Source organism: Miscanthus floridulus, chromosome 4, assembly GCF_019320115.1.
Source record: "Miscanthus floridulus cultivar M001 chromosome 4, ASM1932011v1, whole genome shotgun sequence".
Taxonomy (NCBI): Eukaryota; Viridiplantae; Streptophyta; class Magnoliopsida; order Poales; family Poaceae; genus Miscanthus; species Miscanthus floridulus.
In genome coordinates, this window is record NC_089583.1 from 104326306 (window position 1) to 104352936 (window position 26631).

The 26631-nt window shown below is 44.1% G+C and overlaps 3 protein-coding genes across 10 annotated transcripts; 2 read left to right on the forward strand and 1 right to left on the reverse strand.

The window, feature by feature from the left end:
* Positions 1-10921: 10921 nt before the first annotated feature.
* LOC136552424 (scarecrow-like protein 33) lies at positions 10922-13638 on the forward strand. The gene has a single exon (XM_066543986.1). The coding sequence runs from the start codon at positions 11181-11183 to the stop codon at positions 13347-13349; it is 2169 nt and encodes a 722-aa protein (XP_066400083.1). The 5' UTR covers positions 10922-11180; the 3' UTR covers positions 13350-13638.
* Positions 13639-14048: 410 nt separating this feature from the next.
* LOC136550212 (protein FAR1-RELATED SEQUENCE 9-like) lies at positions 14049-19997 on the reverse strand. Of its 8 annotated transcripts, none has more exons than XR_010782174.1 (7): positions 19698-19997; positions 17090-19225; positions 16891-17021; positions 16734-16823; positions 15668-15752; positions 15087-15344; positions 14049-14987 (listed from the first exon to the last, which is right to left on the reverse strand). XR_010782174.1 is itself a non-coding variant. In XM_066541699.1 (6 exons), the coding sequence occupies exons 2-5, from the start codon at positions 19152-19154 to the stop codon at positions 15687-15689; spliced, it is 2349 nt and encodes a 782-aa protein (XP_066397796.1). In that variant the 5' UTR covers positions 19155-19225; positions 19698-19997; the 3' UTR covers positions 14049-15344; positions 15668-15686. The 8 variants fall into 8 exon arrangements, 2 of the variants coding, with proteins under 2 accessions (XP_066397796.1, XP_066397795.1); XR_010782177.1 differs by having other exon boundaries at positions 14049-14609; positions 14784-15344; XR_010782176.1 differs by having other exon boundaries at positions 14049-14686; positions 14784-15344.
* Positions 19998-21948: 1951 nt separating this feature from the next.
* On the forward strand, positions 21949-26203 carry LOC136548982 (histone deacetylase 10, chloroplastic-like). The gene is made up of 8 exons (XM_066540318.1): positions 21949-22059; positions 22680-22754; positions 24060-24161; positions 24298-24369; positions 24881-24968; positions 25047-25279; positions 25380-25537; positions 26104-26203. Exons 1-8 carry the CDS (start codon positions 21949-21951, stop codon positions 26195-26197), a joined length of 933 nt encoding a protein of 310 aa, XP_066396415.1. The 3' UTR covers positions 26198-26203.
* Positions 26204-26631: the final 428 nt, after the last annotated feature.

Genomic DNA, 26631 nt, shown 5'->3' on the forward strand with positions numbered 1-26631 from the left:
GCAGCGACAGGAAGCACCATCACCGACATCGCGCGCCACCGATCCAGACTACACCGACACCGTCGTCATGGCAAGCTCCTCCGCCAAGCCCGACGGTCAGCTACCTCAACACTCCTCTCCCTCCCTCCAGTTTTCTCTCTGTTTTGCGTTCTAGTATTTGTTCTAGGTCATACTACTTGATTATCCCAATTAGAAGAGAAATCACCCATTAGATCTACTCCTAGTTGATCCTAAGATTCTTTCACTGGTATCGAAGCCTACACTAGGTGTAGATCTAGCCCTTGGGATAGAAAACGATGAAGAAATTAGAAGGAGATGATTCAAATCGGATCGAAACCCTAACTCTAACCCTCACCCACCGATGGGGAACGGACGGAGAAGGGAAGGAACCTACCTAGTTTCCTTACCACTGTCAACACCGACGTGCGAGGGAAGAATGACTGCGCCACCGCTTCGCCGGCGCGCGGGAAGACTGGCCGAGCCGTGGGCTCGCCGGTGCCTCTGACGCTCCACGTGTGGGTGCAAAGGGCATCACTGCACAACCCTTCGACGGCGGCGTGCTCACCCTCGGGTGGACACGTGCACAGGCGAAGGGGCGCACGACGGCGCCGCCATCTCCTCCGCCCGCCGTGGGCGGCCGTCGCTCCGTCGCAGCGCTGAAGAGATGAGAGGGGAGAAAGAATGGAGTTAGGGTTCGGGGAGCGGCGCGGTCACGGGTTTTTGATCAACCGAGAGCTCCGGAGAGCCATCCGATCGTGACCAGCGGCGGGGATCGCTCGGGCCGCCTTTTGCCCTAGGCAGGAAGATGAAATCCCGGCCCAGGCCTAGGTTACGGCCAGGGACGCGGGAGTGCGGCGCGTGCGGCTGGACGGAGACCCGTTTTCACCGCTGGGCCGCGACAGCGCACAGCGCGCGAGTGGGTTTTTGGCCCAAATGCACAGTAATGTCTTTCATTTTGTTTTATTATTTTCAGAAGCAAATTTTGAAGAATTATGTTAAGTTTTGATGATTAAATCTCTACTCAAATTTGAACCAACGGGAAAATTTGTTTAGAGAGTAGACAAGTACTTGTAATTGCTTCTGAATAATATTATTTTTAAGATTATTTTGCATGTTTCCGCTGCTATGATTAAATTAATCCTCTAATTAAATTGGAGGAGTAGGCATTTTTGTTTAAGTTAGATTATGGTATTGTTATTTTCTTACCAACGTTGATGATAACAATATTATAAGTTTTTTTATGAGTTGTTTTTCTATGCATTAATTCCATTTCTGTCTAGCGGTGTTATAGAATTAATGTAGAAGAAAGTTATATTTATGATATTGCTATTTTCTGACCAAAGTTGATGATAGCAATATTATAAATTTTATTTATGAATTTTATACATTAGTTCTATTTCTACCCAACGGTGATGTAGAATTAGTGTAGAAGAATGTTGTATGTTTTAATATTGATCAACGTTAAATTAAGGCATGCAATTATTATGTCAACTGTTTCTCGCTTTCTCTGACGTTGTGGCGTTTATCTCGTCCATTCCGTCTCTCAATGGGAGCAATTATAACACATGGCGAGAGAAGCTTGAGATAGCACTCGCACACTCAGATAATGATCTAGCACTTATCTCCCCGTGTCCCACTGAGCTAGTGGACCCGGTGAGGGCAGAAAATGAAACCGATGCAGCTTTCGCTAATCGGCAGCGTGACCACGCTGAAGTGAGAATAAAGTACGATCTTGATCGTGCGAAGTGGGATAGTTCAAACCGCAAGTGTTTGATGGTGATTAAGGGAACCATTGAGGATCCAATAAGGGGTTCGATCCTAGAATGTACCACCGCCACTGAGTATCTCAAGAAGGTGGAGAGTCAGTTTATTGGCTCTTCAAAGGCTTATGCAAACACTCTTATTAAGAAATTAGTTAATGAGAAATACTCTAGTGGAGGAATTAGAGAGCACATATTGAAAATGAGCAACACAGCATCTAAGCTCAAGCCAATAGACTTGGGGCTCAAGGATGAGTTCCTAATTCATTTGATTTTTGCTTCTTTGCCCAAAGTGTATGAGACCTTTGTTGTGAACTACAACTTACAGCCAGATAAATAGGACATTGAGAAGCTCATTGCAATGTGTGTGCAAGAAGAGAAGAGGCTTAAGAGCTCATATGGTGACTCAGCTAACCATGTGAAGGAAAATAAAAAGAACTTTTACAACAAGAAAGACAAAGTACAAAGGAAACCTCAATGGAACAATAGCTCCTCCTCTAAGTCACAAGGAAAGGCCCCTCAGAATAATCACCATCAGAAATCCAATGTTCAAGTGGACAAGGATACCTGCAAATGGTGCAAGAAGACTGGACACTATCAGAAGAATTGTCCAGATTTCTTGAAACACCTGATGAGGAAAGGTGAGGACATTATTACATTCATAGATGAGTCCTTGTATTTAAATTATGCAAAATGTACTTGGTGGATTGATTCAGGTGCAACAATTTATGTTGCAAATTTCTTACAGGGGTTCCATACGAGGAGGACCCTGCAAAGAGGAGAAAGACACATTAAGGTGGCAAATGGAGTCAAAGCTGAAGTAGAAGCTATTGGAGAACTCTCATTAGAATTAAATGATGGCTTTATACTTAAGCTTACATATGTCATTTATGTACCCTCTTTGTGTAGAAACCTAATAAGTGTCTCACATTTAGACGATGATGGATATAATTGATATTTTGGTAATGGCCAATGTAAGATTACCTTCTTTGCCTAAAGAGTATGAAACTTTTGTTGTTAATTACAACATGTAGCCTAATAAATGGGACATTGAGAAGCTCATTGTCATGTGTGTACAAGAAGAGGAGAGACTTAAAAGCTCACATGGTAACTCTGCTAACCATGTGAAGGACTATAAAAAGAAGAACTTTAACAAGAATGTCAAACCTCAATGGAAAGCCCCTCAGAATGATCACCATCAGAAGAACAACAATGTCCAAGTTGACAAGGATCAATGCAAATGGTGCAAGAAGTATAGACATTACCAGAAGGACTGTCCAGATTTCCTAAAGAGCCTTTTGAAGAGAGGTGAGGACATTATTACATTCATAGATAAGTCCTTGGATTTAAGTTATTCAAAATCTACTTGGTGGATTGACTCAGGTGCAACTATTTATGTTGCAAATTCATTACAGGGATTCCATACGAGGAGGACCCTGCAAAGAGGAGAAAGAAGAATTAAAGTAGCAAATAGAGTTGAAGTTGAAGTTAAAGCCATTGGAGACCTCTCTCTAGAATTAGGTGATGGTTTTGTACTTCAGCTTTCAGATGTCCTTTATGTACCCTCTTTGCGTAGAAATTTAATAAGTGTTTCACGTCTAGACGATGATGGATATGATTGCCATTTTGGTAATGGTAAATGTCGAATTGTGTTTAATATTAAGTGTGTTGCTCTTGCCTTCCGACAAGACAAGCTTTATTTGTTATCACTTTGTGAGAATGTGAATGCTGTGAGCACTGAGAATGAGAATGTCTCCTCGTCTATGAATACAAGAAATAAGCGGAAGAGAGTTCATGATGTATCTTCAAAATTATGGAACTATCGTTTAGGCCATATTTCGAGGGAGATAATAGAACGATAGATTAAGAAATCAATTCTCTCACCATTAGAATTTTCAGATTTAGAACAATGCATTTATTGCATAAAAGGAAAGTATGTTAAAAAAAATAAAGAAAAATGCCAAACGAAGTGCAAGAATTTTAGAAATAATTCACACAGATATCTGTGGTCCTTTTCCTATAAAAAGTGTGGATGGTTATAATTCATTTATAACATTCACAGATGATTATTCTCGTTATGGCTATATTTATCTAATTAAGAAAAGATCAGAAGCATTGAATAAATTTAAGATATTTAAGGCTGAAGTAGAAAATCAACACAATTTAAAGTAGATATAGTAAGATCTGACCGTGGAGGGAGTGCTACGGTCGACATACCCCATATGTCCAAGTTCCTTAACCTTTTGCAAAGTTTTTACAGGAAAATGGCATAGTTATCCAATACTCTACACCGGGTGTGCCTCAACAGAATAGAGTAGCTGAAAGACATAACCGTACCTTAATGGATATGGTGAGAAGTATGATAAGTTACTCCACTTTGCCGATAAGTTTATGGATGGAGGCGTTAAAAACGGCCATTCATATTCTCAATCGAGTACCAAGCAAGTCAGTGCCCAAAATACCATATGAATTATGAACAGGTAGGAAACCCTCACTTAACCACTTACGTGTATGGGGCTATCCAGCTGAGGCCAAAGTATTTAACCCAAATATTAGGAAGCTAGACTTCAAGACAGTCAGTTGCTATTTCATTGGCTATCCAGATAAGTTAAAAAGTTATCATTTCTACTATCCTGACAGACATACAAAGTTTATAGAAACAAGACACGTTGTGTTCTTGGAGGATGATATGGTCAGGGGAGTATGGTAGGGTGAGAAATTATCCTTTAGGAAAAGCAGGTATATGTGCCCACTTCAATGGCTTAAGAGCCATTTTTCTCGCTACCTATTGCTGCTGCACCAACGGTAGAAGACACTATAGTGATAGCACCTGTTGTTAGTTCTCCCGTGGCAACAATAAATGAACGTGAGGAACCTGTCCTTCAGGATCCTATAGAACCCGTTGTCGCACATGAAGAAGAGCAATAACAGCCCCATATAGAACAAGCGCAAACTAATTAGGCCCCCAAAAGGTCTTAGAGAGTCAGAAAACCAACCATTCCTGATGACTACGAAGTCTATGAATGTGAAGAGTTTCAAATGGAGAGTGATCCCACCTCATTTGAAGAAGCCATGAGAAGCACTCACTCATCAAAGTGGCTTGAAACCATGCAAGATGAAATAAGATCAATGAGCTCCAATGGTGTTTCGGACTTATAAAGTATTTCTAAAGGAGCCAAGACAGTAGGCTCTAAATGGGTCTATAAAACTAATTATGACTCCAAAGAAAATGTAGAAAGATTTAAAGCGTGATGATTCAAAAGGTTTCTTGCAAGGATTCTTTTAGAATCATAATGACGTTAATGAAACATTTTCTTTAGTCTCATGCAATGATTCTTTTAGAATCATAATGGTGTTAGTGACGCATTATGATTTAGAACTACATCAGATGGATGTAAAGACGACTTTCCTTAACGGGGATTTATATAAAAATGTCTACATGGCATAACCAAAAGGTTTTGTCGTGAAAGAAAAAGAACGTATTGGGTGCCGCCTGAAGAAATCCATTTATGGCTTAAAATAAGCCTCTAGACAATGGTATTTAAAGTTTGATGAAACGATAAGAAAGTTTAGGTTTAAAGAAAATGTAGAGGACAATTGCGTTTATATAAAGTTCAAGAATGGGAAATTTATTTTTTTAATCCTATATGTAGATGACATCTTACTTGCTAGTAGTGATGTTAATCTACTACTGAAGATAAAAAAGATTTTGTCCTCAAATTTTGACATGAAGGATCTCGGTGAAGCTTCGTTTGTTTTAGAAATAGAGATTCACCGAGATAGAAGAAATGGGGTTTTAGGATTATCACAAAAATCATACTTAGAAAATATTCTAAAGAAATATAGTATGCATGAGTGTAAGCCTTCACATGCTCCTATAGTCAAGGACGGTAGTTTTGGGGAATTCTAATGGCCCAAGAACCAATATAAGATTGATCGAATGAAAGCGGTTCCATATGCTTCGGCAGTTGAAAGCTTACAATATGCTCAAGTATGTACACGCCCTGACTTAGCTTTTGTTACCGGGATACTTGGTAGATATCAGAGTAATCTAGGAATAGAACACTGGAGAATGGTAAAGAAAGCTTTGCGTTATTTGCAAAGCACAAAATGTCTCATGCTAACGTATAGAAGATCTGATTCCCTCTATATAGAGGGGTATTCAGATTCAGATTTTACGGGAGATGTAGATGATAGAAAATCCACATCATGCTATGTATTTACTCTCGCAGGGGGGAGCCATATCATGAAAAAGCTCCAAGCAAACCGTCACTGCATCGTCTATGATGTATGCCGAGTATTTAGCTTGTTATGAGGCCACGAGACAGGTGAACTGGCTAAAGAAATTTATGCCCGAGTTGAAAGTGGTTGACGACATCCATAGACCACTCAAGTTATACTGCAACAATGAACCAGCAGTAACTTATGCTCACAACAATAGGTCAAGTAATGCTGCCAAACATATTGACATAAAGTTCTATGTTGTGAAAGACAAAGTCCGGGATCATGCTATTAGTCTTGAGCATGTAAGCACAAATAAGATGCTTGTGGATTCGCTTACAAAAGGCTTACCACACAATATATTCAGAGAACACTTAACCGGCATAGATTTACGGGAAAGCCTATGATTCCTAGACAATAAGGGCCTAGTTGAGAATTTGTTTTAAAACAGAGAGGTGTGTTGTAGCTGTTAGTCTAATGGTACTAACTGTTGTGATAAGGCACGCTCTATGCACTAATCTGTGATGGAATATGAAAAAATAAAGTATTTTAAGTTCAAGTTTAAAAGTGAGATCAAGAGGGAGAATGTTAGGTTGATCTCCTCCTGACTCGGTCCAACGACTGAGTCGGGGCCCTGATCTGCTCTCTGATGGGGGGCGCCCAACCAAATTATGGTTGGTGGCCCCCCATCACACAGTGCCATATAAAAAGGAGGTGGGGGGGCGGGGCACTTGGTATGAGTTTCACCTGAGCCACCAGACACCCCACCAACAAAACCCTAATCCGATCTAGAGAGGGGGCGCTGCAGCGATGGGAAGCACCATCACCGACATCGCGTGCCGCTGACCCAGACTACACTGACACCGTCGTCATGGCAAGCTCCTCCGCCAAGCTCGACGGTCAGCTACCTCAACGCTCCTCTCCCTCTCCCTCCCTCTAGTTTTCTCTCTGTTTCATGTTCTAGTACTTGTTCTAGTCATACTACTTGATTATCCCGATTAGAAGAGAAATCACCCGTTAGATCTACTCCTAGTTGATCCCAAGATTCTTTCAACTCAAAGGAGGTCGGCGGGCTCGGGGCTATCGACGTCAGCACCTTGTCCAGAGAGCTTGAAGCCATGAGTGCTGGCTCCCCCGACGAAGTCATGAGTCTAGCCAAGGACATGGCTAGCCCAAGGACAAGAGCACTGGTAAGGCCAGTCGCTGCCACAACAGCAGGAGCAGCCAGAGTCTCATCCGCAGGAGCATGCTGATTATGAGCAGGAGGCGGAGGTGGAGCAGGCTGGAGAGGCAACGACAAGCCCGTAAGGGCCTCCTTGCTGCGGTCGTCGTAGAAGGACTTATCCTGGGCACACATGACCGGGGCAGATGAGAAGGCCCGCGCAGGCTGCGTGGATGGAGCCGACGACAAGGTCGCCACAAAGTCTGACGAAGATGTGCTAGAGGAGGGAATCATAAAGCGTGGGTCGTAGGCCGTGTTAGGAGTGAGGTGGTGGGCAGACGATGGCGGCGGGGAGGTGTGGCACGGCGGAGCAGCATTGCGACGCGAGGAGTAAGGCACAGTGTGCATAGCCAGTCGGGACACGAGGACAGGCACCATGCGTGGCTTGCGGTGGCCACGCCCGAACCAACAAGCGAGAGGCAATGGGCAGGAGCCCATGCGGTGGCTAGACGAACCATCATAGTTGCCGCACCTTACAGGGTCATGGCAATCAGGCACATACATCCTGTTCGTTTGGCTGTGGCTTGTCGTAAACGATCGTAAATTTTCAGCCGAAACAGTATTTTTCTCTCACACAAATTAGCCAGTAGTACTTCTTCATAAACCAGCAACGATATGAATCAGCCTACCGAACATGACGATAGTGGTCAGCGGAAGGCAACGAAAGCACACATTTGAAGCCAGGATTGGCTTTTGGGTTTTTGGGGTCAGAGGGCGCGGGAGCGACGGAGTTAAGGCGACCTCCAGGTACATGCGCGTACTCGTACCTTTGGAAGAGGCGATAGGGATAGGGCGAGCATTTACCTTCATCGGACTTCCAGCTACCGCGCTGTTGGCGACAAGACTCGGCGTGGTCGCCGGCGCGAGCGGCAAGGAAACGATGTCAAAGCAGCATGCCTGCACATTCAATAACTACAACGGGATTGAACCTAAGTGAAACCGTCCCCCTATTTGTTCCACAAAACCATGGTTGGGGGGCCACCAGCAGCAGGCATTTAGGGCGCGTTTAGATGCAAAAATTTTTGGGTTTTGGCTACTGTAGCAGTTTCGTTTGTATTTGGCAATTAGTGTCTAATTATGGACTAATTAGGTTTGAAAGTTTCGTCTCGCGATTTCTCACCTAACTGTGCAATTAGTTTTTTTTCGTCTACATTTAGTACTCCATGCATGTGCCGCAAGATTCGATGTGATGGGTACTGCGCAAAAAATTTTGGGAACTAAACAGGCCCTTAGTTCGCGAAATTTGAAAATTTGGCTACTGTAGCACTTTCGTTTTTATTTGGCAATTAGTGTTCAATCATGAACTAATTAGGCTCAAAACGTTCGTCTCGTGATTTCCAATCAAACTGTGCAATTAAATTTTTTTTTTGTCTATGTTTAATACTCCATATACGCATCATAAGATTCGATGAGATGTCTATTGTAGTATTTTTTGGGAAAAAATTTGAAAACTAAACCTAGCCTAATAATGGTTTTGGACTGGGCAGTAGTGCCGGCACCCACCGCATTGAAGTCGTCTTCTTCAGAGAAGCTGGTCGGGAGCTTCTGGAAAGCGGCGATGGCCGCATTCAGAGTCGGGTGCAGAAACAGGCAAGTGGCACCAAGGTGGACTATCCCTACAACAGCTACAGCATTTGCTACGTTCTTAGTGCGTGTTTAGTTCGCGAATTTTGAAAATTTAGCTATCGTAGCACTTTCATTTTTATTTAGTAATTAGTGTTCAATCATGGATTAATTAGGTTCAAAACGTTCGTCTCGCAATTTCCAACTAAACTGTACAATTAGTTTTTTCCCCGTCTACATTTAATGCTCCATGCATGTATCGCAAGATTCAATGTGATGACTACTGTAGCACTTTTTGGAAAACTTTTTAAGAACTAAAAAAAAAAAGCACTTACAAGAAACCAGCATCTCAAAAACGCCGGGACGAACAAGCGTGACTGTAAGGTGACCCTGACGCGGAGCAAGAATCCGATGCAAGACAGCGCATAAAGGAAAGGGAGGATTTGGGACAGCGATAAGGGGGGTTACCCAGACTGGCACCGGTGCCAGGGACGGGGCAATGAGATTCGGGACAATGGCAGTGTGGAAATCCATCAGGATCTTGTGTTGGAGAAGAGCTCCCAGCGCCGACGTCTGCTGCAGAGACGGATGCTGGTGGGCCTTCCTGCCGGCAGCCCCAAGACGAGGCCGGGCAGTGCGCGGAGGCGGTCCGAACGGTGCAGGAGCGCAAGAGGGAGGTGGAAGGGTTGGGGCTGGTGGTGGGCGGTCGGGCGGCACAGCGTCACCCGGAGCGCGACACTCCAGGGACACAATCGCACGTCACTCTAGTGGACGCCGGTGCCGGAGCGCCAGGAGAAACCAGCGGGCTGGACGGTGGCCACCGGCGGGCGGGCTGGGTGGTGGATTCGGTTTCCAACTATAGGATCATTGTATACAAGCTGGGCCAAGGTCGTCTTCCCAACCCCGCCAACGCCTACGATTGGTACGACAATTATGCCACTGCACCTCTCTGCCTGTGGAAATAACTCTGGCCACTCGGCCGTTACTAGAAAATGATCAATCTTTGTCATCGTTGGGTTTTGCTGGTCATTACACCAAGTAAAACGCTGTCCATACAATTCCAGGGGTACCAACTGCATATTATCAATGGTGTTCTTAAATCTATTCAACATTGGAATGTTTACTCTCTGGTTATTTTTGTCCTCCATCCCATAGATTAGATTAAAGTCACCTAACATTAACCACTGTTCGTCCATCTGTTGTTTGATATCCGAGATCTCTTGCATAAAGGCAATCTTGTCTGGATCAGATTGTGGCCCATAGACACCTGTTATGCGCCACGAGGTGTTTTCTTCGAGCATCGTAAATCCTGGCTGAAATGCTATGTGCTGACGTTTATAAGGGCGTCAAGCTGAAGAATCCCTCGGACACAGCCAAGAGAATTCCACCAGAAGCTCCTGCCGAAGGTAGAGTTATCACAGAAACCATAACAACACCCACAGCAACCGTTTCAACAACAACAACAAAAAAAAGATATGGCTTGCAACCTCTCCATCTGCAAATCTGTCGCCCAGCATCAGGGTTGAAGAGTCGAAGTATGGAGTTGGAACCATATACTTACGATCTTTGGCATGGGTAAATTTTGAAAGTGAACCAAACAGGCTCGTCAATTGTGAGATATTCACAAGTTTTGGTATCAAATCTGTAAATTTTTTGGCTTAGCCTAAGTTTTGGCAGCTAAATTTTATTTTTATCTTTGACTAGCAAGAAATCTAAAATAGAAAATAATAATATTTAAAGATTTAATTAAAGAAACTATTAAAAAGCTTGTTTTTATTAAAATATTTATTTTTATTAATAAAGAAGGATATATGAGATATTTTTGGAGCTCTCTAAAATACAGTGAACTCTAGTGACAGTGAAGTCGACTAGTATACTGCAGTCTGCGCTCTGGCGGCCGCACTTTCAAGCACGCGTTTAGTGTTAGGAAGTTGGAATTTGGAGATACTGTAGCATTTTGTTTTTATTTGACAATTAGTGTTCAATCATGGACTAATTAGACTCAAAACGTTCGTCTCGCAATTTCCCACAAAACTATACAATTAGTTTTTTTTATCTACATTTAATGTTCTATATATGGGTCGTAAACATTCAATGTGATAGGTACTATAGCATTTTTTTGAATTTGGGGTAGAACTAAACAAAGGCGCAAATGTAGAACAAAAGAGCTCCTGTAGCACTGGCCGCCGCCGCGCGAAGTAGCATCCCGACGCCTTCCCCGAACCTTCGCTGATTGAGGCTTGACTCCTCCTCTACCTTCGGCTGCCGGCGTCAATGTTTGCCAGTCCCATCCACCACAGGCACAGCTACCCCGATTCGGTGCCTCTCCATCTCCATGTTTCCCCCACTCGACACCAACCCACGATAGTCGTCAGCAACCCGATTGAAGCTTCGATTTTGACCGCCGGTCAGGCATGGGCGCCACGCCGGAGGAGTTCCCGGGGCAGGGGCCCCTCGAGGCTGAGCCGTTCTCCCCCTCCGTCTTCCTCGACCTCCCTCCGACGCCCAGCGAGGAGGACGCGGCGGACTCCACGGACGACCTCGCGCTCCCTTTCATCTCGCGCATGCTCATGGAGGAGGACATCGACGACAAGTTCTTTTACCACTACCACGACCACCCCGCGCTCCTCCAGGCCCAGCAGCCATACGCCCAAATCCTCTCCGATGCCGCCGCCGATTCTTTCACCACCAACACCAACGGAAGCGGCGCCTGCACCCTCACGCCGTCCCCCGATGCCCCGGCGTTCGCCAACGCCGCCTGGCCCTACGACCCGGTCGAGCTCTCCCAGCAGCTCCTGTCGTCGCCACGCCGAGGAATGGGAGCGGGAATCGATGACTTCACCGCAGATGGTGGCAACCAACTTTTGTTGCCCCAGCAAGACGCCCGCAACCACAGTGCGGAGTTCTTGGATGGTGCGGAGGAGACAACTACAACGACCACCTGGGAACACGACGCGGTGTCCTCGACCTTCTTCAGTGGCCGGAGCAGGGTAGACATGGACATGCTCAACCAGGCGTTCCATAGGGGCATGGAGGAGGCCAAAAAATTCTTGCCCATTGACAACACCCTTCTCGTCGAGCCTCGAGGCAGTAGTAATCTGTCGCAAACCTGTACCGCAGACGATATGAGGAAGGACGACAATGCAGACGGAATGTCATCATTTCAAGGAACTGGTAATGGCCGGTGCCGCAAGAGCCGGTGTAATTGGCAAGTCTTGGAGACAGAGAATGGCAGAAAGAGCAAACTTATGGTGCCTGAGCCGGAGGAAACGGGCGAGATGATTGATGAAATAATTCTCAATGAGTATCGCTTGTGCCTCAATGGAATGCTGGGCCTGCACATCAGTATGGATAGCAAGAATGGGAAGAAGAACATGAGGAAGGGGAATTGGAAGTCAGCATTGGGAACGCAGAGCTCGAATGAGACAGTGTACTTGCACACACTGCTTATCCATTGTGCACAGGCTGTGTCAATGGACGACCGCTGGAGTGCAACCAAGCTACTTTGGCAGATCAAGCAGCACTCCTCACCAAGGGGAGACGCCAATCAAAGGTTGGCATATTATCTTGCAGAGGGACTAGAGGCACGATTGGCAGGCACAGGAAGCCAGGTTTACAGGTCGCTCATGTCAACACGCACCTCGCTTGTGGAGATGCTCAAAGCCTATCAGCTGTACCTAACAGTTTGCTGTTTCAAGATGATGGCATACAAGTTCTCCAACATGACCATCGCCAATGTTATCGCCGGGAGGAAGAGGTTGCACATTGTAGACTATGGCATACATCACGGCCTCCAGTGGCCAAGCTTGCTTGGCATTTTGTCTACTTGGGAAGGTGGACCACCAGAGGTGAGGATCACCGGCATTGACCTTCCCCAGCCTGGATTCCGCCCAGCTGCTCAGATTGAAGAGACAGGGCGTCGGCTCAGCAAATGTGCTCGCCAGTTTGGCATACCATTCAAGTTCCATAGCATTGCAACAAAGTGGGAGATGGTTTCTGTTGATGACCTGAACATTGACCCTGACGAGGCACTCATCATCAATGGTCTATTTGATTTTGGGAAGTTGATGGATGAGGGTGTCGACATATATAGCCCAAGCCCTAGGGATATGGTCCTTGATAACATCCGAAAGATGCGACCAGATGTGTTCATCTTTTCTATTTTCAATCTCTCCCATGGGACGCCATTCTTTGTAACACGGTTCCGGGAGGTACTGTTCTATTTCTCGTCAATGTTTGACATGCTTGATGCTACGGTTCCACGGGACAACGACCAACGCTTGATGGTTGAGCAGCACTTCCTTAGACGGTCTGCCCTGAATGCCATTGCCTGCGAGGGTTCCGATAGGGTGGAGCGCCATGAAATGTATAGGCAATGGCAAGTGCGAAACCACCGGGCTGGACTGAAGCAGCTACCATTGGACCCGGATATCATTAAGGTCGTGAGGAAGAAGGTCAAGGACAGCTACCACAAGGACTTTGTAATTGACGTGGATCACCAGTGGCTCTTGGAAGGGTGGAAGGGGCGCATAATCTGTGCCATGTCAACATGGGTTGCAGATGATGCTTTCTCGAAACATTAACTGTTTTTCTCCATCAATTCTGGGAGTGAGGTATTGATATTTTCGCATCCTTGGACGAAAGACGATATTTTCGCATCATGTAATGTAAAATTATATGTTCATTTAGGTGGCCTAGTATGTAGGAATTGATGTCTGCATCTGTTGATGTACAATTGATGTCTGCATCTGTTGATGTACAATTGGTGTTGATGTACAACAAACTGAAAAACCGCAAGTTTTCATGTATACTCACGCTGATGTATTTATGAGTGTTTGTTATTCTGTAGCTGGCAAGCAATTTCTTGTGAAGTTCACTTTCTGTCGTACCATCAGATTTTTGGTGCTTCCCTTGCGCATCTGGAAGGAGTAAAGAGGTGCTTCATTAACCACTAATAAAATGTTGCGTTGGTTATTCACAGTGGGAGTGATTGGTTATCTGGCTTATATCCTAAGCCAGGCTAGGATTTAGCCATGGCTAGGCTAGAGATAGCTCGCTGTGGTGGTGTAGCCAATTCCCTGGTGTTTCGATAACTGTCTGAATTTGGCCCGGCCAAAGAAGTTTGCATTTGTTGCTAGCTCGCATTGCGGCTGGTTCACATGTGGTGTGGTGAGTTTAACATTACTCCTAACCCCACTCACTTTTCTCTCAGCTAGCATAAAACAACTCGCATTCAGAGTGAAGTGCCATACAACCATCCTATTGAGGTAAACATGCAAATAGGCAAAACAATGCAATGATCGTATTGACGACATTTCTTCTTTCATCATTTCTTACAAACCGAAATTTCAAAAATACCATCACAACAGTCGCACTTTTTTTATTGTCACATCTCAGAACCAAGGCGTTGGCAACCTAAGTTTTGCATTACACTACATTCTGAGAACAAGCAAATAATCAGAAATTCAGAGTTCAAGCGAACCAGCAGCAACATTTCCAATCCTTCTCTAATCTCTCTTGAATCGACCCAAGCAGCAGCTAGCGGCTTCCTTCACCAGTGAACCCAAGCAACAGCTCCATCCTCCAATTTCTCTCAATCTACAATCCTGTGCCCTTTCTGTTTCCCCAATTCAAAGCAGGCTGTCGAGCAGAGTTTCAGGCTGCCGTCCATATGTGGGCAGTCGGAGGTGGCCAGTCCATAGGGAGCGGCTGTCACTCGGTCATCAGCGTGGTCGTCTGGCAGGGGGTCCGCCGGTCCAGGTCCAGTTCTAGCTCCAGCAGCAGGCACTGAGTCAAGACCCGCCCGGACATGGCAGTTGCGACCCAAGACCCTCTGGTGGAGCCTGTGCCATCAATCATCAGCAATTCAGCATGTACTGACCAGCACCGCTTCCAAAAATCCAAATAACGTTGAATTTTCCTAGAATCTGTCCATTCATCATCTCTTCGTCGACCAGGAGTACAATATATATTACATTATATAAACTGATACGCATAAATCAGAAGAGAAACCATACCCAAAAAACATAGGTCAGCCGTCAGTCACTTCGGATCAACAGACGTCTAGGACTGACTACTGAGTAGTTCCCCGGCTAGCGCTGGCCGCCAACTCCTCCACTCCCAGGCTCCCAGCTGCTTTGCTTGCTTACATGTTCAGCGACTCAGCTGCTCAACTCAAGCTGAACCCATGCAGGAAACTCACAGCCAGAGCGGATGGAGGCCTTTAGCACAAGCAAATCAATCCCTACATCAGTATAGTATGCAACTGGATTCTGGATCAGTAGAATGATCACCTACTCTTTACTCTCACTACCTCCTACCTTACAGTTTACAAGCCTAAAATTGCCTGGCTGAGTGATATTAATAACAAGCCACTGCTATCTGGATAAGGGGCTGCACTGCAACAGCCAGAATAGCCGCTTCCCTAAGAACAGAAGAAAGAGCCCCTGAACCAACCAAACATGAAGAAGTGCCGCCAGGCCTACATAAATGGGTCGACAGAGCTCAAAGCAGAGTTGATAGTCACAACTCACAATCCCTGAATAAGGTTTTCCAATGACATCCAGAGGAACCTGGACCTGGAAATTAAGAGTAACAAAACTTCAGTGCATAACTGCGGGCATGGGCTGGTATCATGCATACATCAATTGTATGAACATGGTGCAAGTGCAACCGGCTATTGCCCTGTAAAATACTTATATCAGCCCAGGATAGGACCGGTACCCAGCTCTATTGTTCAACATTTGAGAAAAATAAAATACATGGGAGATGCACTGGACTACTACTGCAGATAACATGCATCCTCTTGCCACAAGTGCCAGCAAGAGCAATAAAACAAAGGAAATTGTTCCACATAGTAGGCATGGCACACACACAAGAATTTTGCATGTACATTGCATACCTTAACATCCTTCAAAAGTTCAGATGTTCTTGGCACCACCAAAAGTTGAATTGGGGCGTATTGCAGCAAATGCAGACAGGTCCTGCTGAACATAAGAAAAGCAAGGGCAAATAAGTTCAGAGAGCATATCATTTTTGTTGCACCTACATCCATAATGCCTAGCTAAACTCCATACCCATATTTTTGCTACAGTTCGTGTTGCCTACAGCTTTTTTGGTTCTGTTATGTCTCAGGGTCTTGCCAACAGTCGATCATGCATTAAACTTTCCTTCAGTGACATGAAGAGCTCAGGTCCTAAATAACTTCTCTAAAAGAAGACCCCTGAACCGATCTACCAAATGAAGCATCTTTTTTTCACGAGCCACAAGTTTATTATTTTCTTGGAGTTTAACATATGGTGTTGTTATACGCTAAAAAGCGAATAAAAGAAATAGTCTGCCATTTGGGGTAAAGATCCTTTTTTGGCGACATAATGTGAGGCTTTCCCTCACCAACTTGGTTCAGAAGTTCAGAGCTCAGTGGCTGCGATATCTAGAGTTCAGATCATCAATTTGCTTCAGTTCAGTTCAGAGTTAAACTTCTATGTTGTTGCATGTCTCCTAGAATCCCATTGCCATTGTGTTACATTGTGTGAAGGGTGTTGCTGCTGCTTTCTGTTGGTTGACCTTTGTGGCCATGTATATGCCGACTTCCTCAACTTCAAGTTACACCAAAGGATCCTTCAGACATGATTTGACAAAGTTCTTCATTGTTCGTCATGTGCGACACAGCGCACTTTGGGGCAACATCCAACCATCAAGCTTAAACCATGGCCACCATCACTGCTTGAAAATGAGCTACTATGGAGTTAGAAGGTGGCATGTACAAAGGGCCAAGGACTGTTCATGCAGAAAGCAGTGCCCACGTAGTTAACGCAGGTCAACATTTTATCTATACTTGATATAAAAGCAGAGACACCTCTACAAAGAGAACCCACCCACCCACCCACCCACCGCCCTCTGTCAAATCACATTGATCTTTGCACGGTGAAAGAAACATGTTCAGGTCAGTCTGTCGACGAGAGTACCTGCGGTGTGCAAAGGGGCATTGTGTGCATATTTGGATGCATGTACATCTGGTTTGGTTGGATAGGGGCATTTGGAAAAGTCTGCTGAACCTGAACATGAAGTATGTAAGTACATGATCCATTATGCCAAAAAGAAAAAGGAACTTTTTCTATGTACCTGATAGTAATATGGTCTTCCAATGGTTGCATTACCCTGAGCATCTTGTGAAGATTGAAATTGATGCTCATTAGTTTGGACTATCAGCTCCAGACCAGTTGAGGAAACTCCTGGGGCTTGTTTTGCTTTTTCTGCATAATAGGGTATAGTTTGAATAAAATGATACCCTATGAGGAGGGAGTTTAAAACTGTCACTTACTTGGGTTTGGTCCTTTTGATGTTTTCTTCTTCTTTTTCTCATTCTTACTAGCATCCTTTGCTGCTTGAGTGCGCATGTTTCTCATTTCAAAGAATACTTCCAGTGCCTTCTCTCCAGTTTCAAGGGAATCCCAGAATATTTTTCTTGATTCTTCCAGTTCCTGGCTCTTTATAATTAGGTTAAATGCATACTGCATTGCCCGATTGCGATATGCAAGTTCAGCCTCTGTGCACTCCTGTTGGGTTGAATCATCCTGAGCAAGTGTATACATGCTTTTCCTGGCATCTTTTGTCCAGCGTTTCAAAACATACTTTTCTGGAATTGTGTCCACATTCTGCAGGGTGAAGACTTTGAGGGCATGCGAACAAAGAAGACCCATCCTTTCAAACTTTCTACAACCACAACTGATCTCCATGGTGGAAGTGTCAAGAACAACATCCCATACTTTTGAACCCCTTCCCTGCATTGTAATTCCAAACCTCAATAAATTTCCACCACTCAAAGTTTTGTGGCATGAAGTTGCTCCACACCCATCCAGAAATTCTGCTTCAAATAATTTGTAGATCCTATGTGTATATGATTCTGCAGCTTGCTTCAGAACTGTACTATGCTTAATTGCACGGACTGGAGCAGTCTGGCTACAGCGAAAATCCTCTTCAGATTCATTTCTACGTAGATCCTTGACAGCCTTTTCTAGCAAAAGGGCAAAACGTGTAAGAGAGGTATTTTCATCAGAAATTCCATTGAGAATATTACTTGAAACCTCCCCCCACTGAGAAGAATTAATTCCACCATCAAATGTATCTTTGTTAAATGCTGAGCACCATTTACGATGGAATGTATAAAGGTCAATCAACCAGCTATTATCCTGTAGCTTGTATTCCTGGATCATTGCAGCCCATGATTCCTTAAAATCCTCTTCTGAGTCAGATCCTTGCATACACTTAGTAAACATACTTTGAAATGCTTGAGACGTATTTAGTGAGCCTAAATGAGATTGTGCATTCTTCAGAATATGCCAGTAGGAAAAGCAATGTTGCGTGTTAGGGAAAACCTGTTCGACTGCCTGCATAATAGCTTCATCCTGATCAGTGAATATTGATTTTGGCGATCGGCCTCCCATTGACTCCAAGAATGATTTAAATACCCAGGCATAGGAAGCTACAGACTCATCTAACAAGAATGCGCAGCCGAAAACAACATTCTGCCAATGGTGATCAACACCAACAAATGGGGCGCATATCAAGTTATATTTGTTTGTGCGGTAGGTTGTGTCAAATATAATGGCATCTCCAAAGCATCCATAATCATTTCTACTTTTACCATCCCTGTAGAAGAAGTTAGTCATGCGCCCTTCTTGATCAACTTGGACATCCCAATAGAACATGCCTTCCTCATTAGTTCTACGCTTGAAATAGCTGACAAGACTTTGGCTATCCCCTGCCTCAATTACCGTTATACTCTGCATGCCCACTTGATTGTAACATTCCCTTATAGTATACCCTGAATTCTCAGCTACATCACCTGTCATATCAGAGAAACCATTAATTGGATGCGACTCTGTAGATGCTGATGGATCTATAACACCTGATTTGCCAACAGCAAGCGATTTGGCTGATCTCAGCATGTGCCTTTCTCCAGGTTTCGCCAACTGGTGATTATGTACAGGAACAAAGCGTATAACTGTCCATCGCCCCTTCTCGTCAACTCTAAAGCGGATCATTGCTTTGCAATTAGTTCTTGTGTCTGGTCGATTAAAATTTGCTTCTGTAACAGGCTCATCATATTTAAGCCCTTCCTTTGAGCAGTAGTAATCCTTTGTTCGAATATTCTTGGTACCAATAAAGTAAGACTGTTTGCCCTTCCGCACGCTAAAACCGATTCGATGCCCATAATCACAGTACAGCCTGTATGCCTCTTCCTCACTATGAACTACGCAACCAAGAAGCTCTTCTGTTGCCTCCTTACGACTCAAAGCATTTCCATAGTCAGCCGTCTTTTCTGCTTCTTCACCGTTCTCCCTTCTTTGCTGGCTTTCTTCTTGGGAATCTTGACTGCAGTCCATTTCTACTCAGCTAGCTCCATCAATATTTACAAATACAGCATCAGAAGTAGTTCCACACTTCCAGTAAATTGCTGCAAATCAACATTCAAATATACCTTGTAAGATGCATAAATTAAAACATTTGGTCTCATAATTATGGGGAATCTTAACATGAAAGCTGCCAAAAAAAAAAAAAACTCCCTATTCTACATACATAGGATGTTGATTACAACAAGAATATCAAGACGATGCTAGTGGATGGCCGTGTGCTGCAACATGACATGACGCCTGAGTTCTAAACTCTTATTTTTTTTAATAACCAAACAAAAGAAGGTTTACAACTAAGCTCTAATTTCATCGGATCATCAAGAGAAGAAGGCAATTGCTAAACCCTCGAGCAGGGGCGGACCCAGTAAAATACACCAATAAACTTTATATCAAAACAATCGAATTTCTTAGGTACACAAACTTGTAATTAGATCAGATCCGAATACAAATACCCAAATAGATTAAGTTAGGGTTCGGGTATTCGCACAGCAGGGAGGGAAGAGAGGGTGCGCGTACCTGGTGGGTGTTGGTCACCGGCGAAGGGCCTGAACGCGAAGGAACCGATGAGGATAGACCCAAGCACGTGGCGCAGGGCAGCCGGCCGCGGTCGCCTAGTTGCGCCACGAGAGCGCGCCCGCGCGCAAGCAGAGTAGTCGGGAGAAGGAAAGGCAGGAGTGGGAAAAGATGGTTCTGACCACTCCCGTCCACGGAGGCGATTCGGGAGGCGATTTCCGCCGGAGTAGCCGGCTCCGGCCGCCGCTCCAGAGTCTGACGAGAGAGCAAAGCTCTGAAACGCCGCTCCAGGAGCAAGAACGAACCGTTATCGTGGGCCTTTTGGTGTGTTTGGGTTGGGCCTTGCGTTTTGTATAGGCCATCTCGTTTACTTCATGTGGCCCACCTCACGTTGCATTGCATCGATTCAGTTTTTTTTTTTTTTTTGGATGTCTGCATCGATTCAGTTCTGCCATGCGGCTAGGGCTTAGATGCCGGCGCGGAGGCGGACGGACCAGAGACTCGGCGATCCGGCGAGCCTAACGAAAGGGTGCCAAGTGTGCAAGTCTCCAACAACTAAAAAGAATAGACACTTTTTGGTACGACCTTCCAACATGAGCGCATGGCGTGTCTGCTGCGATCCCCCGCCCTTCGCTCCAACGTCCATCACTTGCGTCAAAATTCAAAAAAGGAAAGAAACCTCGCTCCTCCCCTCCCCCGCACTCGACGCGCGCCGTCAATTACGCACCCGTGCTATCCTTGTCCACCCTCACACGACTCCGTCTCTCCCCCGCACGCGTGACTCCTCTCCCGCAACGTGCGCCAGGACATGAGGCCGCCAGGGCTCCGACTGACGGCCATCCGCAGCAGCAGGAGGCACATCTGGTGCCGCAGTCGTCCAAGGCCTCGGTCTCCGAGGAGATCGCATCCGGCCGGGCCTCGGTCTCGTGGGTGTCGCGTGCACAAGACGATGTCGAGGGCGCGCTGACGCGTGCGCGGGAGGGGAGCCTCCTGGCAGCGGCGGCACAGCATCACTGATGCCAGAGCAGGTACTAATGCGCGAATTTATGCCTCGGTTCGGGATTTAGGGTTCCAAATTTGGGGGAAAAAGTTTTGATGAGCAAATTAGGGTTTCGGGAGTCCTGCTCGCCGCCCGGCCTAGGCCTTGCGACGGGGACCCTCGTCAGGTCGCGCGGAGCCGTGCTCGTCGGCCCGTCCCATGCTACGCATTGGCGCCCTCGGCAGATCTCTGTACTCCTCGTCGCCACCTGTAGGTTCTTCCTTCTCGTTTCCCTGAGCCAGCCGATGATAATCTATACCTACGACCTTCTGGGAAGTGTTGAATCTTGTATTCATGCAGGTGCTTAAAGCTATGGTTAAAATGGGCGTCCTTTTTCCTACCGGAGAAGTTCGAAAAGAAGAAGCAAAAACTTGTTGCAATCAGTAATGTTGTGTGACCTACCAATTTGAAAAGAAGACGTTCATGGTTTATTCTACCAATTTTATTATGTTGACTCGAATTAAATTTTGCAGGAGAGGATCTTTTGGCAATTGCAGCTGGCCAACCATTTGTGGTCAGAGCACTCTCAAGTTTCATTGTCTAATAGTTTACATATTTATTATAAGGAAATTGTTATTATGTTGTCAGTTTACTCATGCTCTCTCCCTTTTATGCAGTTCGATATTGTATTGTTCAAGGCCTTAATTCTAGGTTTAAATTTTCTATAGAGATTGCTAAGCCGTGTGTACTTCACGCATTACTAGCATCTCAATACTTATTAGCCCTCTAATTATTTTGACACTGATTTGGAAAAAGGGTTGGTTTTTACCCATCATTTAATTGTTGGAGGTGTTTCTGCTGCCTCTCTGCTTGCAAATGTATGATTTTGTGCTCAAATGTTATTTCTGAATGTTCTATTGCTAAGTTGATTTTTTACTATTAGGATGGGAGCATTAACTGAACCTAATTAATACAATTATGCTGTTACCAAGCGCAGTTGGCATCACTTCCAACAAGCATTCTATAGGATGAAGGAAGTTGTTAGTTTCATGTGATACAACTGATGCTGAAAATTTGGCACCTCAGGTGGCCCCTAGCATTCCCTGATCTGTAGGTAGAGTTCTTGGCTAAATTTAGACTGAATAAGTAATGTGAGCACTCCTTTTTCCTCTTCTATCCTATGACATTGTGTTGCAGTTTGTGCTGGTGCTAACAGAAACCGAAAATTTTACATCTTTAGGTTACTACAGTTGAGGCGGCTGGAGCGGCGGCGCGATGGGCATCTCGACGAAGTGGCTCAGGTCATTAGTTGGGTTGAGGAAGGTGGAGAGGCAACAACGGCATCGTAAGGAGGATGCAGATGTTGGAGTTGGACCTGGACGAATGGTACATGTAGGGTTTCTTCCAATCATTATGAAGTTCTTGCATATCTTGTTCTTAAATTCGTGGTTGGTGCATTCATTTTGCTTATCGCCTAGACCTATGTGGATTATGCAAGAATCATTTTTCTTATGATCGTTCTATCGGGAATTAGTAGGGTTTCTCTTTAGGGGCTTGGGCTTTCCCTTATCAGGTTGATGAGCGTAGTATTGTTCTTTTGTTGTTGGTTCAACATTTGGTAAGATGCCTGCAGCATAATGGCCAGGACTTTTTCTTTTTCTCTGTGCTGCGAGTGTTTGTTTTGGATATCACTATTGTTCTATGCAAAAGGAACAAAAAAAAGGTTAGCATGTACTTTCTGGCCGAGTTCTAGACCATCTATGTAAATACCGAGTTGCTAAAAAAAAGATTGAAAACTTAAATACTAAGTTTCTGAACAATATACAACAGTTCTAGACCATCTATGTAAATGGTTGGTGGTAACTAACAACCATGCTTTACCTTTCTATGCAACAATTTTTTTGAAAAAAAATGATACATAGAATTATATAAATCACAATGTAATAAGTTGCCTCATCAACACTGTGTATTATATCATAATATTTTCCACTTCTTTTGGTATTCAGGAAGCACATCCAGAATCTAACAAAAGAGTTCTTGCGATAGTTGATGCTCTTGAGAAATTGGAGCTTAGTCCCAAGGTATAACGGCAATACTACTTCGAATATTCACAACTATTTTTTTAGAACTTGATCTTAAAAACACCTTTTTTATTAAGTTAAATGCACCAGCGGCCCTCGAACTTGTAGGCATGTCACATAGGTCCATGAACTTGGAAAATACATTTCTGGGTCACTAAATTTGTTAAGTGGTGCACCGCAGGCCCATACCAGCCACATGCACATTTTTTGCTGACGTGGCATGCTAGTATGACATATAAATGCATCAGCGGCCCTCGAACTTGTAGGCGTGTGTCACATAGGTCCATGAACTTAGAAAATGCATTTCTAGGTCACTAAACTTGTTAAGTGGTGCACCGCAGGCCCATACCAGCCACGTGCACATTTTTTGCTGACGTGGCATGCTAGTATGACATATAATTTTCATCTAACCTCTCACATCTATTTTTCTCATAAAAAATAGACCCCAGCGCCCACCCTGCTCACGAACACACCGAGCCGACGCAGACCACGGAGCCTCGCCTTCGTCGCGACTGCTCTGCCACCGTTCCCACGCTTGCTCCACTGTGCAGGTCTCTTCCTCTAGGTCGGCGAGCAGTTTTGACACGTGGGACTGCTCCGCCCCGCTCTCGCACTCAGACCAGGCATGCGGCCCCGTGCACTGCTCCGTGGTCTGCGTCGGCTCGGTGTGTTCGTGAGCAGGGTGGGCGCTAGGGTCTATTTTTTATGAGAAAAATAGATGTGAGGGGTTAAATGAAAATTATATGTCATACTAGCATGCCACGTCAGCAAAAAATATGCACGTGGCTGGTATGGGCCTGCGGTGCATCACTTAACAAGTTTAGTGACCTAGAAATGCATTTTCCAAGTTCATGGACCTATATGACACACGCCTACAAGTTCGAGGGCCGCTGGTGCATTTATATGTCATACTAACATGTCATGTCAGCAAAAAATGTGCACGTGGCTGGTATGGGCCTGCGGTGCACCACTTAACAAGTTTAGTGACTCAGAAATGCATTTCTAAGTTCATGGACCTATGTGACACACGCCTACAAGTTCAAGGGCCGCTAGTGCATTTAACTATTTTTTATTTTACCTTTATTTGAAACCATGCTAAAATTGAATCATATAAAAAGAAATAAGATGTGCAATCAACTTGAGGACATTGTCTTATCTCACTATGTTTCAATAGTTCCTTCTGCCTTTAGTCAAACCTTAAGGGGCTTTGGCATGTTTCTTTTCTTATACCGTGTACAATTTCATTTCACTAAAAAAGGACGAGTACTCATAAGTTAAATGTCATCTCATTTGTTTAGTTTTAAGCATCATGGTTCACCAGTTCTTGAAATTCAAAATTTCAACCCTACTTCTCTAGATGATGTTGCACATGTTCATTCAAGATCTTACATCACTGGACTCGAAAAGGTACCTGTCATCGCGATGTCCGTATTTATTCTTACTTTTCGGATAAGAAGTTGCTTTTCTGTACTGGTGAAAACATATTAGATAGGTTTGAAATAATGCTACAATTTCCTTAATATGTGGCAGCATGTGGCTACAGGCTATGGGTAGAGCTTCAGATGAAGGTCTGATATTTATTGAAGGGACTGGACCAATATACGCTACAGAGACTGTAATGCTTTATGTATGTGCCCTTTTTGTTTTTACATGCTTCTGATGTTAATTGTGCATGCCCTCTCCTATGTCGTGCCAGTATTAATTTGGTTGGAACTTGGAAATAGACAGAGTATTACTCGACATGCTTACAACTTATAGCATTATATATGAGTTATTTCTTATTTGGCAGTTATCATGAGAAGTATGAACTAGTGATTCATTCAGGCCCTTATGATTTTGATGTTACTGATAACTACAAAAATTCTGATCCATAAACTTAACACTGAAGAACACTTTAATGAAGTCTGAACTGGCACTAAGGCACCACCCAAATTCTTTTAAGAAAGCTATTAAAGTATATAAGACATTGTTTATTTCATCACTCAAAGTTTTTGCGATATAATTTTAAGTTGCTATATACTCATTGATTGTTTCATAGTCTACTTCACCTATTGATGTGCATACTACTAGAATCTGCAAAATTTTAGACATCACCATTTTAAGTCATTTTATTATTTTCTGTATAGACTTTCCAAGAATCACTTCTATCAGCTGGTGCCGAAATCAAATTGGTTGATTCAGTGGTAACTAATCTTCTCTCTGTTGACTATAATGGTGGTTTCAGCATATTTTTTATTTTACTTTGCAGTGTTGTTTCCCCAAGAAACATTGCATGTTTTCTTAAGTAGTTAGGTCCTAATCCGCCCCTTGCCTTTGCTTTAGTAAGGCCACTAGGACATCATGTTGTTCCTCAAGGTCCCTTGGGTTTTCGTATCTTTAGGAACATCGCAGTGGTAGCTCCGTACGCTCAGCATCAACATGGACTAAAGCGTGTGATGATAATAGATTTTGACGTTCACCATGGCAATGGGACATCCGATGCATTTTATGATGATCCAGACATATTCTTCCTCTCAACTCACCAGGTTTTGTACCCCTATTTTCTGTGAGTCAGTGACATCTCTTTATGCAACTATGTGCTGAACTTTACCATGAAAGAGTCTTTGTTTTCCATGTGTGATGTAGCTTGGAAGCTACCCTGGTACTGGTAAGATCAATGAAGTCAGACAGGGTGATGGTGAAGGCATGACACTCAACCTTCCTCTGCCCGGTGGCACATGTGACTACGCCATGAGGTGTGCATTTGATGAGGTCATTGCTCCATCGACTCATCGAAATAAGCCGTGTGAGATCCTCCTATCCATCCTTAAAATCAAGGCTCTTCAGTTCATCAACATCTTGAGAAATAACTCGTTGGTTATATGAAACCACTGATCTTCTAAGGAACGAACTTGCTGCTACTAATACAGAAGTTGGAAGAGAATGAAGTAGAGTTTTGCTTGTACTGTTTTCTTTAGGTATAGAAATACAATATGCCGATCACTGGACTACTTAACCGAATGCACAATTGTCTTTATGATTTCGTATTTGTAGAGAAATTAAGTTGTAAAATCCTTAAAAAGTACAAAAATACATTGCTTTTATTGAGAACTGTGGCCTACTGTTCAGTCTTCCCTTGCTGCTGCTATAGTTAGGTTGTTGTTTTGTATCGCAACTGCCAACTGGGCAGCATGGATATAGCATTTGTCTCTGCTTTCTGTTATCATCTCTGGCTCTTCTTTTGGTATTCTCCGTGCAAGGGTTGGCTTTGATTATTTTAAGCTTTGCACTCCAAAGATGTTAGATTTATAGTTTAATGAGCATTGACCCTGAGTGGTCGAGGTGGAACTGACTAGACATTGTGGTTCAGCTCAGGACATGCAAAATGGAGGCTCCACGAGGTGATGATGGCTAGAGGTGTATATGGTGGTTGCCATCATTTTTGTGTTTCAAGAACATGGTAATGAGTGGAGTTGCAATGTAATAATTCATAAAGGAAAATATTGGAATGTAATTAGAGAGTACCAGTTTGTGATATCTTTCAATGGTTCTAATTTGCACACCCGAATGTTGTTGTAGCGTTAGCAATCCGCACAGTAGAGTTTGTGAGCGCCACGCTCTATGTGACTGTTAATTTCATGAACTTTGTCTTTGGCCCCATTTGCTTCGCTAAAAAAACAAGCCGAAACACTATTCCGGCTGATTTGTTATGAGAAAAAAATATTGTTCTGGCTAAAAAAACAAGCTGAAAAAGATGGATTATAAGAGGAGCGAATAGGGCCTTTTGTATTAAATGTCATTTTAACGTCGGTATTTAATTTCATAGTATTGTTATCTTATCGTGTGATCCGTATGTTTTTATTACAAAAGTTTAGCTATCTCGTAGCAACGCACGGGC

Coding starts and splice junctions, on each gene's coding strand:
- LOC136552424 (XM_066543986.1), top strand. CDS start 11,181: ATGGGCGCCACGCCGGAGGAGTTCCCGGGGCAGGGGCCCCTCGAGGCT.
- LOC136550212 (XM_066541698.1), bottom strand. CDS start 19,154: ATGGACTGCAGTCAAGATTCCCAAGAAGAAAGCCAGCAAAGAAGGGAG. Junction 16,824..16,890: donor GAAGACCATATTACTATCAG/GTACATAGAAAA, acceptor CTTCATGTTCAG/GTTCAGCAGACTTTTCCAAA. Junction 15,753..16,733: donor TGCCCCTTTGCACACCGCAG/GTACTCTCGTCG, acceptor TCTTATGTTCAG/CAGGACCTGTCTGCATTTGC.
- LOC136548982 (XM_066540318.1), top strand. CDS start 21,949: ATGGGCATCTCGACGAAGTGGCTCAGGTCATTAGTTGGGTTGAGGAAG. Junction 22,060..22,679: donor GAGTTGGACCTGGACGAATG/GTACATGTAGGG, acceptor TTTGGTATTCAG/GAAGCACATCCAGAATCTAA. Junction 24,370..24,880: donor CAATATACGCTACAGAGACT/GTAATGCTTTAT, acceptor TTTTCTGTATAG/ACTTTCCAAGAATCACTTCT.